This window comes from Schistocerca piceifrons, chromosome 8 (assembly GCF_021461385.2).
Source record: "Schistocerca piceifrons isolate TAMUIC-IGC-003096 chromosome 8, iqSchPice1.1, whole genome shotgun sequence".
NCBI classification, from domain to species: domain Eukaryota; kingdom Metazoa; phylum Arthropoda; class Insecta; order Orthoptera; family Acrididae; genus Schistocerca; species Schistocerca piceifrons.
This window is the reverse complement of record NC_060145.1, coordinates 493909678-493933703: the sequence shown is the minus strand read 5'-3', so window position 1 is coordinate 493933703 and position 24026 is coordinate 493909678. Positions and strand designations below refer to the sequence as shown.

At 42.2% G+C, this 24026-nt stretch overlaps 1 protein-coding gene across 2 annotated transcripts in view; it reads left to right on the top strand.

Moving 5' to 3' along the window:
- The window catches only part of LOC124711651 (ankyrin repeat domain-containing protein 2-like), a 52352-nt gene extending 29793 nt beyond the window's left edge, over positions 1–22559 (top strand). For both annotated transcript variants that reach the window (XM_047241838.1, XM_047241839.1), the window contains exons 4-5: positions 6578–6653; positions 22030–22559. In XM_047241838.1, coding sequence (XP_047097794.1) covers positions 6578–6653; positions 22030–22519 — 566 coding nt within the window. In that variant the 3' untranslated portion in view covers positions 22520–22559. The remainder of the gene's footprint in view (positions 1–6577; positions 6654–22029) is intronic.
- The last annotated feature ends 1467 nt before the right edge of the window (positions 22560–24026 follow it).

Here is a 24026-nt window from a genome sequence, read left to right as displayed (position 1 = left end):
CCATCAACTCCGGTTTGTGTGTCGTCCAAGCATGGTTTTGAGTGCTGTTTTGTACATTGTCCATCACTCATACACGGGGAAATGGACTTAAATGGCCCGTATGGTCCGTGAACCATGATTTTCACTACTCTGTCGTACAGTTCCGGATCTTCTTGTGGACTGGATTCAGCTTGGATGATTTTGTCGATATCCGTGGTATTAATTCTGTCGTGTAGCCATATGAGATTGTGTGAGCCAGTCCTCGTTTTTGCCATTCGATTGCGTACATCCACATCTAACGGTTGCAAAGATGTGGTATTTTGTGATGACTCCAATAAATCTCACTTGTTTTTATCGGAAAACTCAGGCTATTATATCGTGTCGATGCATGGGGGCTAACCCGTATCTTAGTTGCTATTTGATTTCTGGCCACAGGGAGTTGCATGTGAGTTTTGTGAAGAGGTCTGGTTGTCCACATTTTCTAATGTCGGTCTTCGTATCTTGAGTGTATTTGTGCATGGGTCTTGGACTCCCTATGCATGATGGGGGTAAGATTACCATTATTCCAATGTCGCAAATCTATCATTTATGATTGCGTCTCGAAGGTGGCTGTGTTCTTTCGTGGGTAGCTTCGTTCCACTTCTGCTTTGGATACATGTCTACCAGGAATTGTTGAAGAAACGGCAAGTGTTGAGAACCAAATTTAAGTTTCATTGTCTCCGATCATTAACCGGTAAGCACAGAACTCCTTGGAAGTGACTTAACTGTTTGTTTCTACGCCAGTTTAAGGTTCGATTTGTTTCAAATTAAAATGATACACGTTCTCTCCGTGCAGAGATATTAATGGATATTGGAGGACGTCATATGAACGGTGGGTCTCTGCAATGCGTTGTAGTCCTTCTGTTCTTCGTTTTACAATTACGTCGCGGCTTGTAGTTTCATTGTCCACAACTGCAATGGTGACTTCGTCTATCTAAAGTGCGTTAAGTCGACATTCGTGCTGTAAATGTGGTCTTTCGCCGGTTCGAATTATAAGTTTATAGTCATCAGACATCATTCGGCCCAGCGCTGTCTTGAATACGTGAATAAGTTGATTCTATTCGTGTAAGCTCCTCTACACATCTCGAACTACTTCTTGTCTCAATCCACTAATAGTTGTTCATCGTTGATCATTTTCTACTTCTTATTTTGCGATGAAATATACTTGCAGAAATTCTTGATCTTTCTTTTGTAGCAGTAGTAATGATCCCATGTTATGATAGATTTGTCCTTGGATGGCAAAAACATAATCGATTTCATCTCTCTTACCGTTGAGCGAAGTGAGACTCCAAAAAGTCATTTAGAAGCAGGCGGCGTAGGGTTTTCTATTTTGAAGAAAGTGTTTGGCTCTAGAGTTTTTCTGCCCCAGTGGTGCTAATCGAATTTTTCCATCCATGAAGAGACTACTGTTATTTCTGTACTGAATTTTTTTCGCTTTGCAAAACTGGCAGATGTAATCCATTTTTCCGATTACGACGTGTTTGTGTTTGTTATATTCTTTCGTTGGACCGTTGTGGACTGCTTCCTTTGTTAGGTTGTACCGTTTACTTGTCCTCTACCACGCTCATGGCTGGCTTGAGTTCGCAGTCTTTTATTGCAAGATTGTGTCTCAATTCATGATTTTTCAGTCCTTCCATTCCGTTGTTCTTCGCTTTCTCTGCTTCTTGCGGTGCTCATTCTCGTTCGCTGGGAACTTAAAACGTGCTTCTATTTCCGCCATTTTACTTCAGAACTGTCAAAATCTCCTGCTCTTTTACTTTTCGGCGTTGTCTAAAATATAAATCCAGTCAACCTTTTACCAATAAATACACTAAGTAAATTTTATACACTTTTCATACTTTATGTTCGATTTATATTCAGTCGCTATATCACTTTGAGTACTCACACTTCACTGTTTGTTTTCATTCACTCACTGCACTGCTTTTTCGTTTCCTGCTTTCGTCACTGGTAAGGAACTGACGTTAGAACCTCCGGCGGAATCTTTCCGAATTTTACAGACTACTCCCGAAATAACAGAACATCCTGGATCATTGTGGAATATTTCGGACATTTTGGAATGTTATGGAATTCTCCTGAGTATTCTAGAATGTCTGGAACGTTCTCGAATACTCTCGAATTTTCGGTAATGTTGTAGAAATTTCTAGAGGGCGAAACTTCCCAGCTCTTATATCTTCAAAAGCACGCCCTTCAGGTAAAAACGGGAACCCTCTTAATGGATGGGGGATAGAGGGCTACCATACCATATAACTGCCTTGATCGTACCGGGTCTATCTTAGCAGCACGCACATTATACACCTACTTTTGTAATATATATTTCTTACATATGCAGGCCCAAGAGGTGGATTCTATTTCCTATACGCGCCCAGAGGCATTTTACTCTCATTTGATAACCACACAAACACCAGAAAATACTGAACTGGCGATCGTATCATCTGGAAGTGGGAAACTCTTTTGGACGATGGTCAAATTGCGTATTTAGACTGAAGTGGCTGTTGAATATGGAAATCATTTACATTTGTACACAATACCAACAAAAATTCTGTAACGGGTAATGTACGCCAGCTCATTACATGGGACTATTGCACTACAGTGGAGAAAAAAACAATTACATGCTCTTTATCCTAAACTAAGAGAGTTGAGTGGAAATGAACAGCTGTTCAGTGATGCACTCACTTTATTTTCTGGTGATTGTTGACAAACTCACAGCCACAGATGAACCGAAAGCATTTCCCAAATCGTCGGTTGTATAGGGGCCACATACAGAAATTGTGTTTGAAGATCAATAAATGTTTACAACTGTTATTACAGCCACTGAACGTTTTGCATAACCTTTCGAATGTTGGGACTGGGAAATGGCAATGGATAAATCCACATAATTTGTCACATTTTCAATAATTTTCTGCAGTATCGGAGCAGACACAGACGAATCGACTTACAAAGAATTACAAATAATAACAGCGGCTCACCACACGTGCTATTTTATCAGCCAAAAACTTCAATGCCAGTGTCGACTGTTTCAAAATTGGAAACGAAATACCGTGCGAAGCGACAGCGCGTCTGTTTATTGTTAATGTAGTTAATCAAGACGAAGCTCTCTGATAAAGATCCAAATTCTTGAATTTACTAGACATTTCAAGCCCGCCACCACAAGTTCTAACGCTGAAAATTAGCGTGCCTGTTATTCTCCTTGCAAGCACAAATCAACCAAGACATTGCTATGGTACTAGGTTTTTTCTGAAGAAAATGTTGATGGATATTACCTAAGCTACAATTTTAAATGGAGTATTTACAGGAGAAGATTTGCAGTTGGTACATGTCCCATTGATTTCGACAGATATGCCACTCAAACTCAAACGCGTGTTATTTGTGATGTGACTCGCATTTGCAGTGACTATCAATAAAACAAACCGTTATAGTTGCTACAATTTCCCAGACTAAATTTGGCAAATCCATCCTTCTCTCATGCACATCTGTATGTCGCCTTCATGTGCATCGAAAACTTCCTGATTTATTCTTGTACGCACGATTTGTTCGTATATGCACAAGATGGAATAAAACAAGAAAAAAATTGAAAAACAAATCTTTCTTTCTTCAATGGCATTAAGATGTAGGCTTCATACTCGACGTAACTAGAAAATCGAATCTGAATTAATTGTTGCAAAAAACTACTATTTTGGTGCATGCATGTCCAACAGTACATAAGAAAGGAACACAACAGAACAGTTCTATAAAAGGTGTGTGTGTCTGTTCACAGTCAGGCATATGATAAGAGCAGTCAATAAATAAATACTACAAACTCTATGTGTACATGTGTACGAAGAGATACATAAAACGAAATATTTGACACAAAAAATATGTCAACCAATCTATGTGTGGCTGCAAGCAAATGTTTGAAAGGAAACGTTTAGCCAATAAGCAAGGCATAAAAAGAAATACGCATATGTGTGTAAACAATGACATGATGAAAAAGCCTTTAACTCTGAAGCACTGTAAAATATGTATGTATATACTGTATGTCCAGACATCTAACTGAAAACATTTAAGATTTATACCATAAAAATAGTTACCGGTTGCGGACATTCTTATGGCTCCCTTCTAAATAAGTGCCCCTGTCTGCGTTAGGCACCCATCAGTAACATTCCTCATGTGTTTGTAAAGCTTACAGATAAGTTATAAGTGACTGATTTATTCCTACTTCCTTCAGTTCCTCAAGCTTCATTTTGTCCCTTTACATTATGAAACACTTTCCGTATATCGACAGAAGCTTCTTATATTTACAAATTCATTTCCGTATGTTTCTCTCTAAATTATTTTAAATCTGATTTTTCTGCTGCGATTCTTTAATTTTTTACTGAACCCAGATTCATTTTCTGAGAACGTGGTGTCAACTGCTTGAAGACAGTGAAGATTATTATTTTATGATGCATTCATATCTAGGTTAAACGCCTAGTAATTTTCGCGAATTAAGATATTCTTCTCTTTAAGTTTTTCACATTATCTGTATCAGGTTTTGTTGTTTCCCGCATTATTTGGAGGCAGTTCAGACTTCAGTTTCATAAAGAAAACCACAACGACTGGTGTTAGTGGACAAAAAGTAATTAAAGGATCAGCTTTAGCATCTATTGTGGATATCCTAGATACTGAGTGTGAACTGGAACTAAGATTTTCTTTAGTGACAGATCGAGGTTGCAACTGAAAACTTGTGTCAATGGAATCACTTAGTTTTCAGTACCATTTCCAATGCTGTGGTAGCGTAACATCAGCTACAAAACGATAGCACATATGTCAGTAGAAGGAAACATATTCTGTAAGGTTGGCTCTGACATATCGTCCTAATGGTGCAAATGGCTCTGAGCACTATGGGACTTAACATCTGTGGTCATCAGTCCCCTAGAACTTAGAACTGCTTAAACCTAACTAACCTAAGGACATCACACACATCCATGCCCGTGGCAGGATTCGAACCTGCGACCGGTCACGCGGTTCCAGACTGAAGCGCATAGAAACGCACGGCCACACCGGCCGTCTAAATATATAGGGAAAAACGATTGACTATATGCCTCTGTACATAGTTGGGTGTTGTCATATTGGACTATGGCAGGAGGTTTGAGGATGAGAGGTCTGACTATGCTTGTTACTTCGAGTTAGTGATTCTCAGAAAGGCTCCCCAGACCTTAGTAGCAGATGACTGATTCACTGAGTGAACCAGTTCTTGCATAGCAGCATGCAATACTTGCCGTTAATGGCAGTATGAAACAGATTCTAGTCTTAAAATACCGTCGTTTTCTTAAATAACAATAAATCAAGTGGCCAGCTTATTGAATAAAGTATTACTATCTTGTCGCCATATTAGTATTATGCTAGATTTCCAGTTCGAGTGGCTTCCTGAACAGACAAGTGTAGAAAGAAATTAAAGAACTGAGGTCTCAACTGCTTCTAGGGTTTGTTGTAGAAATTAAATGTGCTTAAGGAAATAGGGATTTTCTAAATTGGGGTTATTTCAGATTTACAGCTATTCACCTGTGGCATCATTGTGACACAATGTTGCAAATAACATACGATGGACAAAATTTACCAATTGCTACTTCATACTGACCTGCATGTGCCTCATACAAGCATACAGGATGGGTCAGGAGGAAATATACAAGCTTGAGGGGTAATAGTATTGGTGATTCCGGACAAGAAGATTCAAATTAACGTACGCTCTTTTCTTAAGCATATCCAAAACACACCTGTCTGAGAATTACAGATGTCAGTCTCATATTCTTCTTCACCAGCACTCTCATACGAATAGAACCAAGGTTTCATGGGGATATGTAGTGTTGTTATTAATGATCACTTCAATGCACACACCACTTGCACACGGCATGGTGACGAGTCCTGTAAGTGTAAATATTGGCTACCCTGTGTCTCAGTACTATAGTGGTGGCACCAGTGTACTGCAGTGTTGTTATGCGTGCAGCCAAAACCGTACAGGTCAGTGTAATTAAATGCCAAGTTCGTCACATATGAAGAGTACAGTGACACGATCTTTGCCTATGGATTTTGCAATTAGAATTCCAGAGCCACTGTTCATGAATACGAATGATGATCTTACTCCATTTGTAGGGTTGGATTAAGAATGAGTTTTACACCAGGACGTGCGAAGTGGACACAAAGGAGAAATGCCTTGCTCGTATTTTAAATGCACGTGCTCAAGTAACGGACTGTATGAATGAGCTCAAAGCAGCTGTATATAAGGGCTGAAAAATGCATTGGAGCTGATGGTGGACTTTATGAACGTCATTTGTGAGAAAATGTACATGATTAAACGAAACATCAAATCACAATGTTTCATTTACTATCCGCTGAAATTTGCCCTGTTGTCATTATTTGCGTTAGTTTCTTCGGAAACTATTAAGAATATGTTCATATGACTGTTAACAATATATTCATACGACGTTCTTTGTTCAGAGTCACTGATACTATTATCCCTCGAAGTATTTATCTTTCCTCCTGAGTCACCATGTAGAAAGTACTGTGTCAGGGCAAAGGGCTACTCAGTGACTCCGTGTTTCAGAATCTTCTACAGTGGAACGCGGTCAGGAGGTCAACGAGACCACAGCTGTGCTCCTGCAGACGCCGTCAGAAGCTAGGTAAGTGCGAAATACGTCATTCGTCTGTGTTGCCTGGCTCTGCGTGTGTATATATCCAAGGCAACAATGTTTGCTACTTTCCTTACATGTTTCTGTGCTGTAAGGCACACCACTGTTGATGGCCGTTTTCCAATAACTCACGATGCTTTCATTGACTTCTAATAACAGGTTCACTGAATCTCTAAATTAAACTGTGTTTCCTAGCAGGGAAAGTAGCTAGCAAATGACTTGGAAGAGCTTACTTATGAGTCTTATCTCCACGATCTTCAGTTCCACCACACTGCGAGCCATCTAATTATCTCTGTACGTCTATCTTTTTAGCGATTGTTGCGGGACTCGGCTGCTCGGTAGAGGATATCAAATCAAACATCTTTCAGCCGTAAAAAAAAAATGGTACAAATGGCTCTGAGAACTATGGGACTTAACATCTGAAGTCATCAGTCCCCTAGAACTTAGAACAACTTAAACCTAACTAAGGACGTCACACACATCTATGACCGAGGGAGGATTCGAACCTGCGACAGTAGCATTGGCGCGGTTCCGGGCTGAAGTGCCTAGAATCGCTCGCTCACAGCGGCCGGCTTTTCAGCCGTTATTTTTCAATTTCATTTTATAGGGCAACCCGTTCTAGCATTTTACTACGCCATCTTCAGGCCCCTGACAGACGTGTAGGAATAATCTATCTCATTTGTGATCAAAACAGGGGTCAGCAATGCTGTTGTTAGTAGATATTTACTACAGCGACCAGTTCAAAACTCACCTGCCGAGTCGACAATATTGCTGGGCCCTGTTTCGATCACAAGCGAGGCAGATTATTCCAACACGTCTCTCAGGGACCTGAAAATGGCGTAGCAAAACGCTGAAACTGGTTGCCACATAAAATAAGGTTGAAACGTGTGGTAGCGTTCTCGTTTCCCGCGCCCGAGTTCCCGAGTTCGATTCCCGGCGGGGTCAGGGATTTTCTCTGCCTCGTGATGACTGGGTGTTGTGCGATGTCCTTAGGTTAGTTGGGTTTAAGTAGTTCTAAGTTCTAGGGGACTGATGATCATAGATGTTAAGTCCCATAGTGCTCAGAGCCATTTGAACCATTTTTTAAGGTTGAAATATGACAGCTGAAAGGTGTTTGACATCCTCCGTCTAATTATGTTCATTTACTGAGCAGCTCCCAATAGGCGTTTTTTACTGGACACTCGGAACGTGTAGGCCTCAACCGCGGCCCACTCTGGTGTGCAGCATCCAGGCGCATTACTGAGAGCGGCGGCGCTCGGCGCTGCTCGACGCCTCTGCCTGTGACGTGTGTCAGCGACCCGGCCAGTCGGGCCTACAGACAGCACCGCTTTCCGTCCCAGTACGCTCCCGATTGACCAGAGCTCGCCCGCTCTCCTGCAACAAGCGAGCTAGCTAATGTGCTTACCGCCCTTTCTGCGAACTCTGCATTCGCCCGTACCGCAGCGAAATCGGCGCAATCGAACTTCCGACCTCCGTCTAGGCAGCACGCACCAAGCCGTCTGCCCCAGATTCGACGAGCATCTGTGAGGGCTGAGCTGAGCCGCGCCCCGCGCAGACGTGAGGATCCGAGCAGCTACCCCGCCCGGTGCCGCACACACGAGGTGAGGAGGTCGCGACGCCCATCACCTACCTCGGCTGTGCCTACTGAAAAGTCTCCCAAAAAGTCTGTCCGGATAGGAAAGTCACCAGTCTGGCGTTCCTCCTATCAGCAGGTGTGTCTACGTGTGTTCGAAGCACTCTCTCTCCTCACACATTGCCAATCCTTAGCGTTCACGACTGTATTAAACTCCTTAGATCAAGTGAAACTACCCTGTACTTTGAACTTTTCGTAATACACACACTGCTCCATATAATGTTCCTATCATTAAAGTCCATGAACCATGGACCTTGCCGTTGGTGGGGAGGCTAGCGTGATTCAACGATACAGATAGCCGTACCGTAGGTGCAACCACAACGGAGGGGTATCTCTTGAGAGGCCAGACAAACGTATGGTTCCTGAAGAGGGGCAGCAGCCTTTTCAGTAGTTACAGGGGCAACACTCTGGATGATTGACTGATCTGGCCTTGTAACATTAACCAAAACGGCCTTGCTGTTTTGGTACAGCGAACGGCTGAAAGCAAGGGGAAACTACAGCCGTAATTTTTCCCGAGGGCATGCAGCTTTACTGTATAGTTAAATGATGATGGCGTCCTCTTGGGTAAAATATTCCGAGGGTAAAATAGTCCCCCATTCGGATCTCCGGGCGGGGACTACTCAAGAGGACGTCGATATCAGGAGACAGAAAACTGGCATACTACGGATCGGAGCGTGGAATGTCAGATCCCTTAATCGGGCAGGTAGGTTAGAAAATTTAAAAAGGGAAATGGACAGGTTAAAGTTAGATATAGTGGGAATTAGTGAAGTTCGGTGGCAGGAGGAACAAGACTTTTGGTCAGGTGAATACAGGGTTATAAATACAAAATCAAATAGGGGTAATGCAGGAGTAGGTTTAATAATGAATAAAAAAAATAGGAGTGCGGTAAAGCTACTACAAACAGCATACTGAACGTATTATAGTGGCCAAGATAGACACGTAGCCCATGCCTACTACAGTAGTACAAGTTTATATGCCAACTAGCTCTGCAGATGACGAAGAAATTGAAGAAACGTGTGATAAAAGAAATTATTCAGGTACTGAAGGGAGACGAAAATTTAATAGTCATGGGTGACTGGAATTCGACAGTAGGAAAAGGCAGAGAAGGAAACATAGTAGGTGAATACGGATTGGGGCTAAGAAATGAAAGAGGAAGCCGTCTGTTAGAATTTTGCACAGAGCATAACTTAATCATAGCTAACACTTGGTTCAAGAATCGTAAAAGAAGGTTGTATACCTGGAAGAATCCTGGAGATACTAAAAGGTATCAGATAGATTATATAATGGTAAGACAGAGATTTAGAATCCAGGTCTTCAATTGTAGGACATTTCCAGGGGCAGATGTGGACTCTGACCACAATCTATTGGTTATGAACTGTAGATTAAAACTGAAGAAATTGCGAAAAGGTGGGAATTTAAGGAGATGGGACCTGGATAAACTGACTAAACCAGAAGTTATAGAGAGTTTCAGGGAGAGCATAAGGGAACAATTGACAGGAAGGGGGCAAAGAAATACAGTAGAAGACGAATGGGTAGCTCTGAGGGATGAAGAAGTGAAGGCAGCAGAGGATCAAGTAGGTAAAAAGACGAGGGCTAGTAGAAATCCTTGGGTAACAGAAGAAATATTGAATTTAATTGACGAAAAGAGAAAATATAAAAATGCAGTAAATTAAGCAGGCAAAAAGGAATACAAACGTCTCAAAAATGAGATCGACGGGAAGTGCAAAATGGCTAAGCAGGCATGGCTAGAGGACAAATGTAAGGATGTAGAGGCTTATCTCACTAGGGGTAAGATGGATACAGCCTACAGGAAAATTAAAGAGACCTTGTATGAATATCAAGAGCTCAGATGGATACCCAGTTCTAAGCAAAGAGGGAAAAGCAGACAGGTGGAAGGAGTATATTGAGGGTCTATACAAGTGCGATGTACTTGAAGACAATGTTATGGAAATGGATGACGATGTAAGTGAAGATGAAATGGGAGATACGATACTGCGTGAAGAGTCTGACAGAGCACTGAAAGACCTGAGTCGAAACAAAACTCTACCACCTGGTGAGCAAGATGTATGAGACAGGCGAAATATCCTCAGACTTCAAGAAGAATATAATAATTCCAATCCCAAAGAAAGCAGGTGTTGACAGATGTGAAAATTACCGAACTATCAGTTTAATAAGTCACAGCTGCAAAATACTAACGCGAATTCTTTACAGACGAATGGAAAAACTAGTAGAAGCTGACCTCGGGGAAGATCAGTTTGGATTCCGTAGAAATGTTGGAACACGTGAGGCACTACTGACCTTACGACTTATCTTAGAAGAAAGATTAAGGAAAGGCAAACCCACGTTTCTAGCATGTGTAGACTTAGAGAAAGCTTTTGACAATGTTGACTGGAATACTCTCTTTCAAATTCTAAAGGTGGCAGGGGTAAAATACAGGGAGCGAAAGGCTATTTACAATTTGTACATAAACCAGATGGCAGTTATAAGAGTCGAGGGGCATGAAAGGGAAGCAGTGGTTGGGAAGGGAGTGAGACAGGGTTGTAGCCTCTTCCCGATGTAATTCAATCTGTATATTGAGCAAGCAGTAAAGGAAACAAAAGAAAAGTTTGGAGTAGGTATTAAAATCAATGGAGAAGAAATAAATACTTTGAGGTTCGCCGATGACATTGTAATTCTGTCAGAGACAGCAAAGGACTTGGAAGAGCAGTTGAACGGAATGGTCAATGTCTTGAAAGGAGGATATAAGATGAACATCAACAAAAGCAAAACAATGATAATGGAAGGTAGTCGAATTAAGTCGGGTGATGGTGAGGGAATTAGATTAGGAAATGAGACACTTAAAGTAGTAAAGGAGTTTTGCTATTTGGGGAGCAAAATAACTGATGATGGTCGAAGTAGAGAGGATATAAAATGTAGACTGGCAATGGCAAGGAAAGCCTTTCTGAAGAAGAGAAATTTGTTAACATCGAGTATAGATTTAAGTGTCAGGACGTCGTTTCTGAAAGTTTTTGTATGGAGTGTAGCCATGTATGGAAGTGAAACATGGACAATAAATAGTTTGGACAAGAAGAGAATAGAAGCTTTCGAAATGTGGTGCTACAGAAGAATGTTGAAGATTAGGTGGGTAGATCATGTAACGAATGAGGAGCTATTAAGTAGGATTGGGGAGAAGAGAAGTTTGTGGCACAACTTGAGTAGAAGAAGGGATCGGTTGGTAGGACATGTCCTGAGGCATCAAGGGATCACAAATTTAGCATTGGAGGGCAGCGTGGAGGGTAAAAATCGTAGAGGGAGACCAAGAGATGAATACATTAAGCAGATCCAGAAGGATGTAGGCTGCCGTCTGTCTCGTGCAGAGAGTTACATCACTTCAAGAGCGTGTGCACCACACTTATAGCTCGACTTATAGCGGCGTTAATGAAGTATTACAGCAAAATATGTATTGTCGCTTTAGTGAATTATTTTAGTAAAGGAGAGGTTTTAGTCGTCGGGATGAGTCATTCATCCTATAAACGTTGACGATAGACTGGGACGGATATAAGTGATTCTCTGCATCCTCCTGCGGGTTCATAGTGTAAATTACGTTCGCATCAGGACACAAATGCGCCCTAAGTGCACCTATACTGCAAAGATCCTATAAAACTAAATACTTCCCCAGTGATAGTGAATGTAATTGTATGCTGGAGGCAATTTCTGTTTTCAGTGATGGTTCTCTATCTCCCAAATTAATTGTAGACAGAAACAATCTGGGAATTACTTTTGATGCATTTCAGCTGCTGAAAGCCTTGACAATATACACAAATAATAATCTAAGTCTACAGCGACCATCAAAAGGAAAAGCTCAAGGAATAATAAGCAGGAAGCGAAAAACAAAATAATATGCGAATGGAGGGTGAGGTGAAGGGTAGTACTTTAATGTTGGAGCTGGTATGTATGCAGACTGCGGTTCCTTGGGGGGTAGGCCACTGAGCTCTTCTCAAAATCTATTTTCACGTTAAGTCAAACGGTGCATGCACTGGTACGTGAGCAATACAGGAAAAGGCACACTTGAGTAAAACATTTATTTCTAGTAGAAAACCAAACATAAATACTGTTGAAACTTCCTGGCACATTAAAACTGTGTGCCGGACCAAGACTCGAACTCGGGAGCGTTGCTTTTCGCGGGCAAGTGCTCTACCAACTGAGCTACCCAAGCACTGTTAATTCTAGACAACAGCAACAATTAAAGCTCTTGTGTTAGAAAATTGAAACAGTTTCGATTAAATATGTATGTACATCGAAGTAGTCTCAAGCAAAATGAGAATAATTACTATTTTCCTAAAAAGGATTTAGGTCCAATAATTCCAGAGAACAGTTTCAATTATATCTACACATAGACATCCCATATTATTGTCGATAAATTTTTTCTTTATCCCCAAACGGCCATGGACGTGCGACAGTAAAATGAACAACATAAACAATGTTAAACATGCCAATAATTTCAGAAAAATACAAGTAATTTTAGAGAGAGAACGACGGTGACTAACTGGAGCTATCGGTGTATAAATAAGCAAATTTTAATTTGCAAATAATAGATTTCAGCTATCAGCTATCAGATCTAGATTTCAGATAGAAACTAGCTATTCTCAATGCACTATCATTTTTTATCAATGCATGTAATGCATTCAAGTATTTAATGAACTGTGGATGAAGCCCGACGAACAGGCATTATGTCCGACCAACAAGCATTACATGCATTGATCAAAAATGATCAATGAACTGTGGATGAAGCCCGACCAACAAGCATTACATGCATTGATCAAAAATGATCAATGAACTGTGGATGAAGCCCGACCAACAAGCATTACATGCATTGATCAAAAATGATCAATGAACTGTGGATGAAGCCCGACCAACAGGCATTACTTGCGTTGATAAAAAATGAGCAATGAACTGTGGATGAAGCCCGACCAACAAGCATTACATGCATTGATCAAAAATGATCAATGAACTGTGGATGAAGCCCGACCAACAAGCATTACATGCATTGATCAAAAATGATCAATGAACTGTGGATGAAGCCCGACCAACAGGCATTACATGCTCTGATCGAAAATAATAGTGCATTTAGAATGGCTAGTTTCTAGCGGAATTCTAGATATGCCAATAAAATTTCAAAGGGACGACTGACAGCTGAAATGTATTACTTACAAGTCAATATAACAGTCGCTGCTTGCAACAGCCTCTGAATGGAGCGTAACCTGATGAAGTAAATTTTAACTAAGCAAGGACGGTCATGACTGATCAATAAGACCAGTTAACTTAAAGCAAGCAGCCGTTATTAAGCAAAAACTATTTAAATGAGAGTTGTTAAGTAACACGCCTCTGACCTGCGAGGGTCGATCGCACAGTTTAACGGATTGAAGACTAGAGAACCCTTTAAGCAACGATAGGCGGTGTAAACTGCCAGTTAGACAAATCAGGAAATACATAATTGTTGCGGCTTTCGTGGCCACTTGTTGAGAAACTGCCTGTTGGTTTCTCTCTCGGGTTCTTCGCCCGACGTTTGTCTGATGATTTTTCTGACGTCTCACTTGCACAAGTGGCTGGCATTGTCAAAGCTTCACCATCCAGTGCTGGTGGTGGACTGGAGGCGAACTCGTGGCCGCACGTTATATATACTTGCCACGTCAACGTCCGAAGGCTTCTCTGTGGTTATTTCCGGTGAGATCCTCCTCTTGCTACCTGCAACGATCTTTCGTTGCATCATGGGAATACAGGATCCGTTTGCCATGAGGCTCTCTTCTTTCTTGTAGAAGCTTTTCTGATGTTTGTGCACTTCTGTGGTTTCTCTGAACAAGCGGGTGTAACAGCTCTTCTCTACAGCCAGGACTTCCGTGTCGTCAAATTTTACTATACAGCCGGCCTCAAACGGCGCGTGCCCTACCACGGCCGATTTCTCCACCTGCGTCAATCTGCAATGTCGCTTATATTCTGTGATTCTGATATTGATTGGTCGTCCATTGGTTCTAACATAAACTTTTCCGCATCTGCATGGTACGCCGTACATTCCCGACATTGCAAGTCGGTCGCTTTTCTCCTTTGCCTATCTGACACACTGTTTGGTCTTCTTTGTCGGTTTATAAACAGTCCTTACGCCGTGTTTGCGCAATATACGGCCGATTCTGTACTTCACTCTGGAAATGCATGACAGAAAAGCCGTACCCGACATTTCTTTTTCCGATGCGTCACTTCGCCGACTGTTTGATTCTGTTACACTTCTAATATAACTTGTGGAGTACCCTTTGCTCTTCAAAACACTTTCCAAGTGTTGCATTTCGCGTCTGAGGTGTTGTGGCCCACATATTAGTCTTGCTCAGGTTGCGATCATATTAATCACGCCTCTTTTCTGGCTCGGGTGGTGATATGACAGTTAGTGCACGTATCGGTCCGCGTGTGTCGGTTTTTAATACCCGCTGTGTCCCAGGTTTTCACCATTTCTTGTGACCAGCACATCTAGAAATGTTGGTTGTTTGTCCTTTCCTACCTCCGTGGCAAATTTTATGTTGGCATGGAGGCTGTTCAGGACTTCCTGTCACCGTGCTATTCCTAAGCGCATGAGGCCAACCACACGGAAGTTCTGGCTCTAGAGAGGAGCTACCACACCCGGTTGCTGAGAGAAGCTATAGAAATACACAAGGAAAGGTAAACGGATTCTGGATTCCCGTGCTGCAGTGAACGATTGTTGCAGGTAGCAAGAGCGAAACCGGACCGGAAATGACCGTGGAGAAGGCCCTGGACGTTGGCGCGCCACGACCTCGCCTCGAGTCCACCATCAGCAATGGAGGGTGAAACATTGATAATTCCAGACACTCGTACTGGTGATACGTCACAACAATCATCAGACAAACGTCGGACAAAGAACCCAAGACAAAAGCCAGCAGGCTTTCAAATCAGGATGTGTCAAGTACAATTTACTTTCTGAACAAACGACCGTAATAACCCATCGAAGAACATTTGCTGCTACAGATAAATGTAAAGCTACTGTAGTAAACCAAAGGAGTGTTAGAATATTTAAAGTCAAATTTTTTGAGGAACTCGGCCGTGAATAATCAAAGGAAAACAAATACATACACAGTCGACACATGGTCTGGAATTCTGTTTAAGCAAGGAACAACAGACTTGATAATATAGAACAACCTCATGAGAAGACATATGAGCTTGTTGTACAGTTACCCCGTTGTACTAAACCATGGCACGCCAAACGTTCAGTCAGCCTACACACAGTGAATGGCGCCATTTTGTTGAAACCTGTTGCAGCTGCCTGTGTCTCAGCACACTGTGCAAGTAATTTCAGGAAACGGCAAAATCGCACACAACACTATAACAGACAGAGAAATGCGATTAGTTTCAGCATAAAGTACGTCGCTCGATTGTCACAAGTTGGCCTGAATGAAAGACAACCGTACACATCTGTGTTAAAAATATATCTTCAAAATTTCAGCAGTTAAGTCGAGCGTGGGACAACCGGGCACACACTTACCTTCACGCTGGCCCCCACTGCCCAAACCGAACCTGTAAGTCTTAAGCACAGAGTAAAGTTATGGTGAGCTGGACAAAGATCGAGGAACTCAATTATAAAGTTCGGGAATGCTCACTGTAGTTCCACAGGCAATCTGTAATGGAAGCCAAATTTCAGGCTGTATCATGACTCAGGAGCAGGCCAGGCTGCAGGGACACGACCCTGGCAGTGACACGCAGACTCCCTGCGCTCTGCCGCTGCGGGCGTGAGCGCGACACGACACGTGTCGCCAGCACGGCCCACCACGGCGTGCGCTTCGTTCGCAACGAAGCCACCTCCAGCAGTCCACGTGGTCTCTGGGTTGCAAATACGGTGCCTCTGCTCTCGTATTGCCTTTGCAGTCATACGGAAAATGAAGCACTGTGAACAGCACTGAAAGGAACCCCTAGAGTGGGAACTCACAAAAGGCCAATGAAGTTTGCAGCATTCAATGTCCCACATATTGTCTACCATGCAGCCAAAATACTGCCTGGTAATGGCAACAGGATGCGGGACTGGAGGTGTGCAACGGCGAGCACAGCATGAGGCCACGCCACGTAGCTGAACTGCTTAGCGGGCGACTAACTCACAACAGTGCTCGGTGCTAGTGCTGCTGATACCAAGCATGAGAGATTGCTGGACACTCTCACTTCTGATTCGGTGTAGGGAATATGATCTACTGCGATTTGACTTCATACATTGTGATGAAATGGTGGGCAGCAGTTTATGGTCTTGTTTGTGTGCTTTAGGGAAAGAAATACGGTGAGCTTTACCTGCGTTCAAAGGAACAGGGTGCCGATTTGTGCGACTGCAGTAAAAGCACGGCACTGTGAACAGCACTGAAAGGAACCCCTTGAGTGCGAGCTCACAAAAGGCCAATGAAGTTTGCAGCATTCAATGTCCCACATATTGTCTACCATGCAGCCAAAATACTGCCTGGTAATGGCAACAGGATGCGGGACTGGAGGTGTGCAACGGCGAGCACAGCATGAGGCCACGCCACGTAGCTGAACTGCTTAGCGGGCGACTAACTCACAACAGTGCTCGGTGCTAGTGCTGCTGATACCAAGCATGAGAGATTGCTGGACACTCTCACTTCTGATTCGGTGTAGGGAATATGATCTACTGCGATTTGACTTCATACATTGTGATGAAATGGTGGGCAGCAGTTTATGGTCTTGTTTGTGTGCTTTAGGGAAAGAAATACGGTGAGCTTTACCTGCGTTCAAAGGAACAGGGTGCCGATTTGTGCGACTGCAGTAAAAGCACGGCACTGGTGGGCCTACAACGCGCGTTTTCTCTGGGGGACGATGAGGAGACATTTCTAGATGGCCGTGTGCAGCAGTCGCATTGTGCAAAACACATTTAGCTTGGCGCCAGACACGAGGCAGACATCCAGATCTACAGCCTAGCGCCGAAAAGTCGCTGACAGCGCACTGTAGGCCCTGTTAGGCGGCAATCCGCCAAAAGAAATGTAAACGTTCTTCAAATCTCCGTGGGACAGGGAAACTGGCGCCCAGATGTCCAGACTCTGTTTCAAAACATGTTTTTGTCAATGTACAAAGTTGTTTCCATGTTTATGGCCATTCTCTGCAAACTTTGAAATGGACACAACAGGGGACATAACTAGCTGTTTGTGGAGGGCTGTGCTTTCACCCTGTATTGTGTTGGCAAAAGATATGGCAAACGCTTGGGAAAGAGGCCGCAAAGCTGAATTTTTTTCTGTTTTCTACCAATTAACTTTAAAGTTTCTGATTGGCCAAATCGGTTTGCAGTGCAAAGACCATTCTCCGAGCTTAGAATGGCGGGATCCAGCTCGTGATTGGCTTGTGCGAAAGTGGGGAAAGTCAGAAAAGAGAAATTTGCTTTTGGAACTGAGCTGAGGAGGAAACAGAGAGCAGAGAGAGTAAGAAGAGGCACTCTAGTACAAGTCTCTTATACTGGCGCTTCACTAGTAAAGAACTGCAGGTCTCTACCTAAATGGTGAGACTTGTGTACTTTGCTCAGTTGTGCCTTAGAGCCATCAGAGGTACTGCTTATATCATCACAGTCCAACAAGTGACACATGCGTGCACTTATTTGTCTTGAGTCGGCTGTCAAAACATTTGACGTATTCTGACACGCACAGTCATGGCATGGAGTCAAATTGGTTTGGCAGACCAGCAAACGGGTCCACCTGCACACTGCAATCCATCAGGGTTTCAGAGACTCTTAGGGAAGTACCTGCGTTCTGAATTAACTGAACGTGAGACTGCGTACTTGCATTTTTCGGGAAAGCGCATTTAATAACAGATTGCCGCCGCCCATGACTTCAGTCGCCGAATGCATCGTGGTTTGCCGCCTTTGACCAGTAGAATGGTAAAGTATTCGCTGCTGCGACATAGGGCTATACTATCTATTTCTCAGCATCCTGTTCTTTCGAACCATATTTTTCCTTTTTTTTTTTTTTGTATGGTAGAATATAGATGCTTGGTGGTGGCGTAGTTTGATGCCATAACCTGGATTCACGTGTATGAAGTGAGATAGAGTGAGTAGTGTTCTGGTTAGTGTCGTTTGTCGATCCCCAGCAGATCACTTTGTCCACCATAGATCCCGTTTTAATAAGGCTTTTGTTAAATAAATATTTTTTGTAAGATGTTTCTTTAATAATTTTGTTGTCTTGTCATGTTTAAGATCAATAAATCGATTGTGAATTAGGCTACAACTTCTCCCGGAGTTCTGATGAATAGTTCCTTCACATTTTTATGGCAGTCTAGATCAGAAACATAAGGAGTAGCTTTTTCACTTGGTGTTCTCTGCGCGGATCTTTTACTTCATTAACAATAATCATCGTTCAAGCAAACCAATGGCAATGATAAATAAGGCAAACATTGTGTTTTATCTACAACAACAATTGTCGAAGTTAACATTTCGTCAGAAAGGAACCCAAGGAATTTTGCAGAGTGAGAAAGAAGTGGCAGATGAAATATTAGCATTTTTGCGAGATGAGTCAGTGGTATGTGGTGTCGTATACGCTCGACTGGGTGGACAGCGTACATAAGGACTACAATGATAATACATGCTTAACAGGTGAAAGTGATATTGAAACAGATGTCGAGCCGTGTATTTCATCATCCTTGTTGGACAGGAAGCACCAAACCACGTCTACAGTGAAATGTAGTAAAAGAAAAATGTTGTCCAAGGAGCGGGTGCTAAACATAATTACATACATGGAAGATCACCCGCAGCATAGTAAAAAAAAAAGATTATGAACAGATTTCGATTAAGCCGGCATCAATATGATTGTGTAGTGCATAAGAAAAGATACGGATATTCAAGGGAACACAAGGAGCCGTGTTACAAAAACTTGTGATTGCGCGTTTCGAGATGCCCGATAAAATTTACAGGATGTGCATGATAGTGATCTACTATGTTACGCACATCAAACTGCACGCGACATAAATTACAGTGATTTCAAGGGGAGCAGTGGATGGTTGCATAATTTCAAAGAGTGCTACAGAATTGTAAGACGTAAGATAGCGACATTTCTAACGATGCGTCATATTGACGATGCACAGGAAACTGCGGAATAGGCTCGAAAATTTGTAGATGAGATAAACATACTTATCCCATTGTTCAGTAAAGAACTTGTTTTCAACGCCGACGAATCGGTATTTGAAGAGGAAATGCATATGAGAGGACCACGGAAATAAGAGGCACCAAGAGAGTTGTCTAAATCAATTGACATCACTGCCTTAACACAGTCGTATACGATTTTGCCGACTGTTAATCTGGGTGGTAAATTGGTTGGAAAATTATTTATTATGTTGCCAGAAGTAGGAGGTCCTCTGGCCTCTACGTTTCTTTCTCGTGTGCCTCATCTTGCAAGGGCCGCAGGGAATATTTACGCCACAGTAAGCAAGAGTGCGAAAATGGGAGTAAGCGCATTAAAAATATGGTATGAGCAGTGCTTTTGGCCAGTAACTGGTAAAAATAACTTGCTTTTGCTTGAGTTCAGAACCTACAACGGATCAAAAATTATGTGCATGCATCAGACATGTTTTGGAGTGTGTGTTAAGAAGCTATGTCAGTTTTAAATATTTTTTATTTAACTGGCTCTTTTGGATACTTCTGTGTGTAGTGAAGACTTACAATTTGAACGACATTGGGACTGAAAGGCGGGTTTCTTGCTTATCACGAGCACTCGCCTTGACCAGTAGGATACTTCACCATGTCCTGACCTGGCTCAAACTTCCGAGGAGGCCGTTATAAGTCCACAGCCTGGGTACACCCCTACAAGTTGACGTCACAGCCTACCCCAGTAACCACACACACGAAAAACAGAATCTGTTCCTGCTATAGGCAACACTACAGAATTCCCCACCTTTCAACAGGCAAACACACTGGTCACTTATGATTGTCCTAAGAAAATACAGCATTCCCTTAACTCGGCCATCCAGGGAGGTTCTTGCAGCGGAATTTATGATAAAGCAATTAAAGTACTTACTCCAAAAAAGTACAGAAACAATGAGAGTACGTGGCAGGCTAAATGTCGTACAACATCAGTGATCCTAAGCAGTTTGCATCAGGTTACCGCGACGGTCAAGCATGTGTATGCCAACGAGCCCAGTTGCTCCATACTAAACTCGCCAGTTCTACAGCGTAGGATTCGAGTCGCATTTATACGAGTTTTTAAATCAGTAGACATCACTCTGACATGTGCCAGTACTCTCTACTTTTTAAAAACTATGTTGGAACATTGCTGGTAGGCTGCATTTCAACTGGTGTGCACCCAAGAGGCAATCACAGGTGCGCCGCTTTCTCCAGGGCCACACCTAGCAAAGCACAGTGGGGGAAAAACCAACTTGTTGGCTGATGAACACTATCAGTCGTTCACCTCTTCATACAATATGGAGGATATAAACTACTTTAAACAGTTTCAGAGCACTAAGACACATTTTGAATATATGAAATGAATGATTTTTCAGTCGAAAGAGCCACATTAGGTCATTTACATGCGCTTATATATATATATATATATATATATATATATATATATATATATATATATATACGGAAGAAGAAAGTGAGTACTTGATCAATGGAACGAAGTGGATTTACAAGTTGTAAAATCTCACTTAGCTGAATAGCGAAATGAATTACTTTTTGATAGTGTTTAGGTTATAAAGCAGTTCTGATGTTGTCTGTTAGTGACAGAGGCGTCCCATGCAAATGACGGCGTGTATTTCTCAGTGTACACATCAGTGGTGTGGAGTCCACAATTTTTTCAGGAAATCTGTAATTACTTGGAACAGTATTTCGAATGGTAATCGCGGTAAGTTGGTGAGACATTAATTTACTCTTATTTACTTAAAGGTTTTGTTCTTGCCTTCAGACACATCACAGCAACAATTTAGATTAAAATTATGTATGTGTGTGTGTGTGTGTGTGTGTGTTCGTGTAACTGATTGTATGTCTGCATGTTGGTTGTCATACAAGGACGTTTACTGGAGCAAGTGTCCATGTGGGCATGTGACAATAATTGTATTCATGCATAGAGGTGTGGCTATGCAGTTAGTGTCATTGCCATGTTTGAAATCTTTTGATTAAATGTCGTTCTGGTAATAAGATGCTTTGTCGATCAAGAGTGTATGTATGTATTTGCAAATAATTGGACTCAATTTTTTTACTGCCATGGCAGAAAATCTTGTTTGATTATCTGTAGATGTGACTACTTTCTGTATTATGTTTGTAAGCATCAGAAGGGATTGCTGCGCACAGAAAACTAGTGTCGACTGCAGGATGCGTTTCTTTCAGTGGACGTCAGTGACTGCTTAATAACAGCTTCCTGAGTTACAAGGAATTCAGTGTCAAGAATCAATGTGATAAAATGTAATGAGTCGATTTCTTGAAGTGACTTACAGAGGTTCAAATGGTTCAAATGGCTCTGAGCACTATGGCACTTAACATCTGAGGTCATCTGTCCCCTGGCTTACAGATGACGATATTTCTGTACGTCTTTACCATAATACACACAGACCTTCTCATTTTACTGTATCATAGAAAGGAGATAATTGCAGATTCGCTATTTGTCACTGGGTAACATTCTTTTTCTTTTAACGTTGGTCTCTGTGTGGCTTTTGTGGTAAAACTCTCAATCAGGTGTGTATGTGTGTGTTTGGAGGAGAGTGTAATTATCCTGCTGTTTTGTGCAGGAACCTTTCTCAAGAGGAGAAGAACAGAAGACTGATCCAGGCGGCTAAGGAGGGAGCAATTGGGGACCTGCAGGCGCTACTCGCGTCGGGGGCGGATGTGAGGGCGAGGGACAGCGACTTGGAGTGGACCGCATTGCACTGGGCAGCATTCTGGGGACACGTGGAGGTTGTGAGGTGGCTGGTTGGGGCCGGGGCGGAGGTAGACGCGAGGAACGACTACGAGGCCACCCCTCTGCACTTTGCTGCAGGAAGCGATCGCGTAGCTGTGGTGAGGGTGCTGACGGCGTCTTCTGCCGACCCCAACGCTGAGGACGACGAAGAGCAGACGCCGCTGCACTGGGCGGCGGAGCGTGGCTACGCAGACACGGTGAGGGCACTGCTGGAGGCCGGGGCCGACAAGGAGGCTAGGGACGTCCGCGGGAGCAGCCCACTGGATCTCGCCAGGGCCAACGACCACCAGCAGCTGGTAGACATCTTGAGATCTAGCTAGAACGTCTGTGGAGTAAGAGAAATAAAGCTTGCTACATGAATTTTTCAGATAATTTATTCTGCAACCACTTTGTGTACCCACTTCAGTAATATTACAACAAAAGCAACAGACAGTGATATCTACAGACTAATGTAAGTAACCGGAACTTTGTTTTGTGTAAAGTCAACAGATGTCTAAAAGCATTCAATTACTAATAAACAGCAGTTCCTACATATTTTACTGAAAAGTACTCAGTAGTTGCATTTTGTTGCAGTGTGAAACTACCACATACACATTAGCGCCTTATAAGTTTTACCGTTAGACTGCATCTTTAATTAATATCTAAAACTGAAATTACTTCTGCATGCAGATAGTGCAATAATTTGTGTTTTTAGTTACAATCTAGCATTATTAGGAATGCCCACAGCGCATTACTACTGACTTCAGCCTGAATTTAGTACAGATGGCTACAGTGTTTAATTACAGTGTAAGAGAGGCAGCAATATTACCACCGTGTTCTCGCATTATCATCTGGAACCATATTGTCAGTTTACATGTAAGTAAGAATAATGTTACAACAGCTTCAAATACTATGATGCAGAATGCTGGAGTTATAATACGTACATATTACCTTGTATCAGGTGACATAGGTCTTCACTCTGTCTACCTTTCCTTCCTGCCACTTGTGACTCTACACATGAACCTGCTCTGAAGTAATTAGAACTGATGGCTCTCATGGTACTTAAAATAAACGGCTATTTAATCTTGTAATAGAAAATTCCGAGCTAGTCAACCATCTCTGCAAAGAAGTGTATGCCCTCATTTCATTTTGTTTACAGTAAAACAGTTAAAGCAGAACCTTAATCAGTAATACAGTCAGAAGCAAAAGACAGCATATCCAAAAAATAACATTTCTATCTTCATTATATTGTCATGTCTACTTTTCATCATCAAACTACAACCATCGAAGAATTTGAGGTAGCAGTTCAAGCAGGAGACAGATTGTCAATATGATCACAGCAAGTGAACAACATAGATCCTACAACACTGCACACAAACTGTTGCACGTATCAGGGAGAATCATACAGGTGAGGCGATAATGAATTGCGTGAGATTATAGGAAATAAAATGTTCTAATTTCGCTCATGATCAAATAAATGATTATTATTAACAGAATGTCTAACAAGAGTGTTACTGTTTCGTTAATTAATTGAATTGTTGATATCTTAACTACTGCAAATCACATGGAAGCAATAACAGGTGCAGACAGTATGCCTCTCATTCTCCAGAATCTCAATACAGCCAAACAACTTCTACCAATTACATAGTCAGTCATCAGCTGCTGATTAAAATGTCGATGAGGGGCTTTCAAATAAAAAGATAATTCGAAACTGTTTTGATGTATAAAACTCTGCTTTTGTGTGCACAATGCAGAGTTAATATGTTACTAGTATAGCTAATACATATTTGACATGTCTTGTTGTACTTATTGAATGAATGCTTCTAACAGAACGAATTCCTCCATACT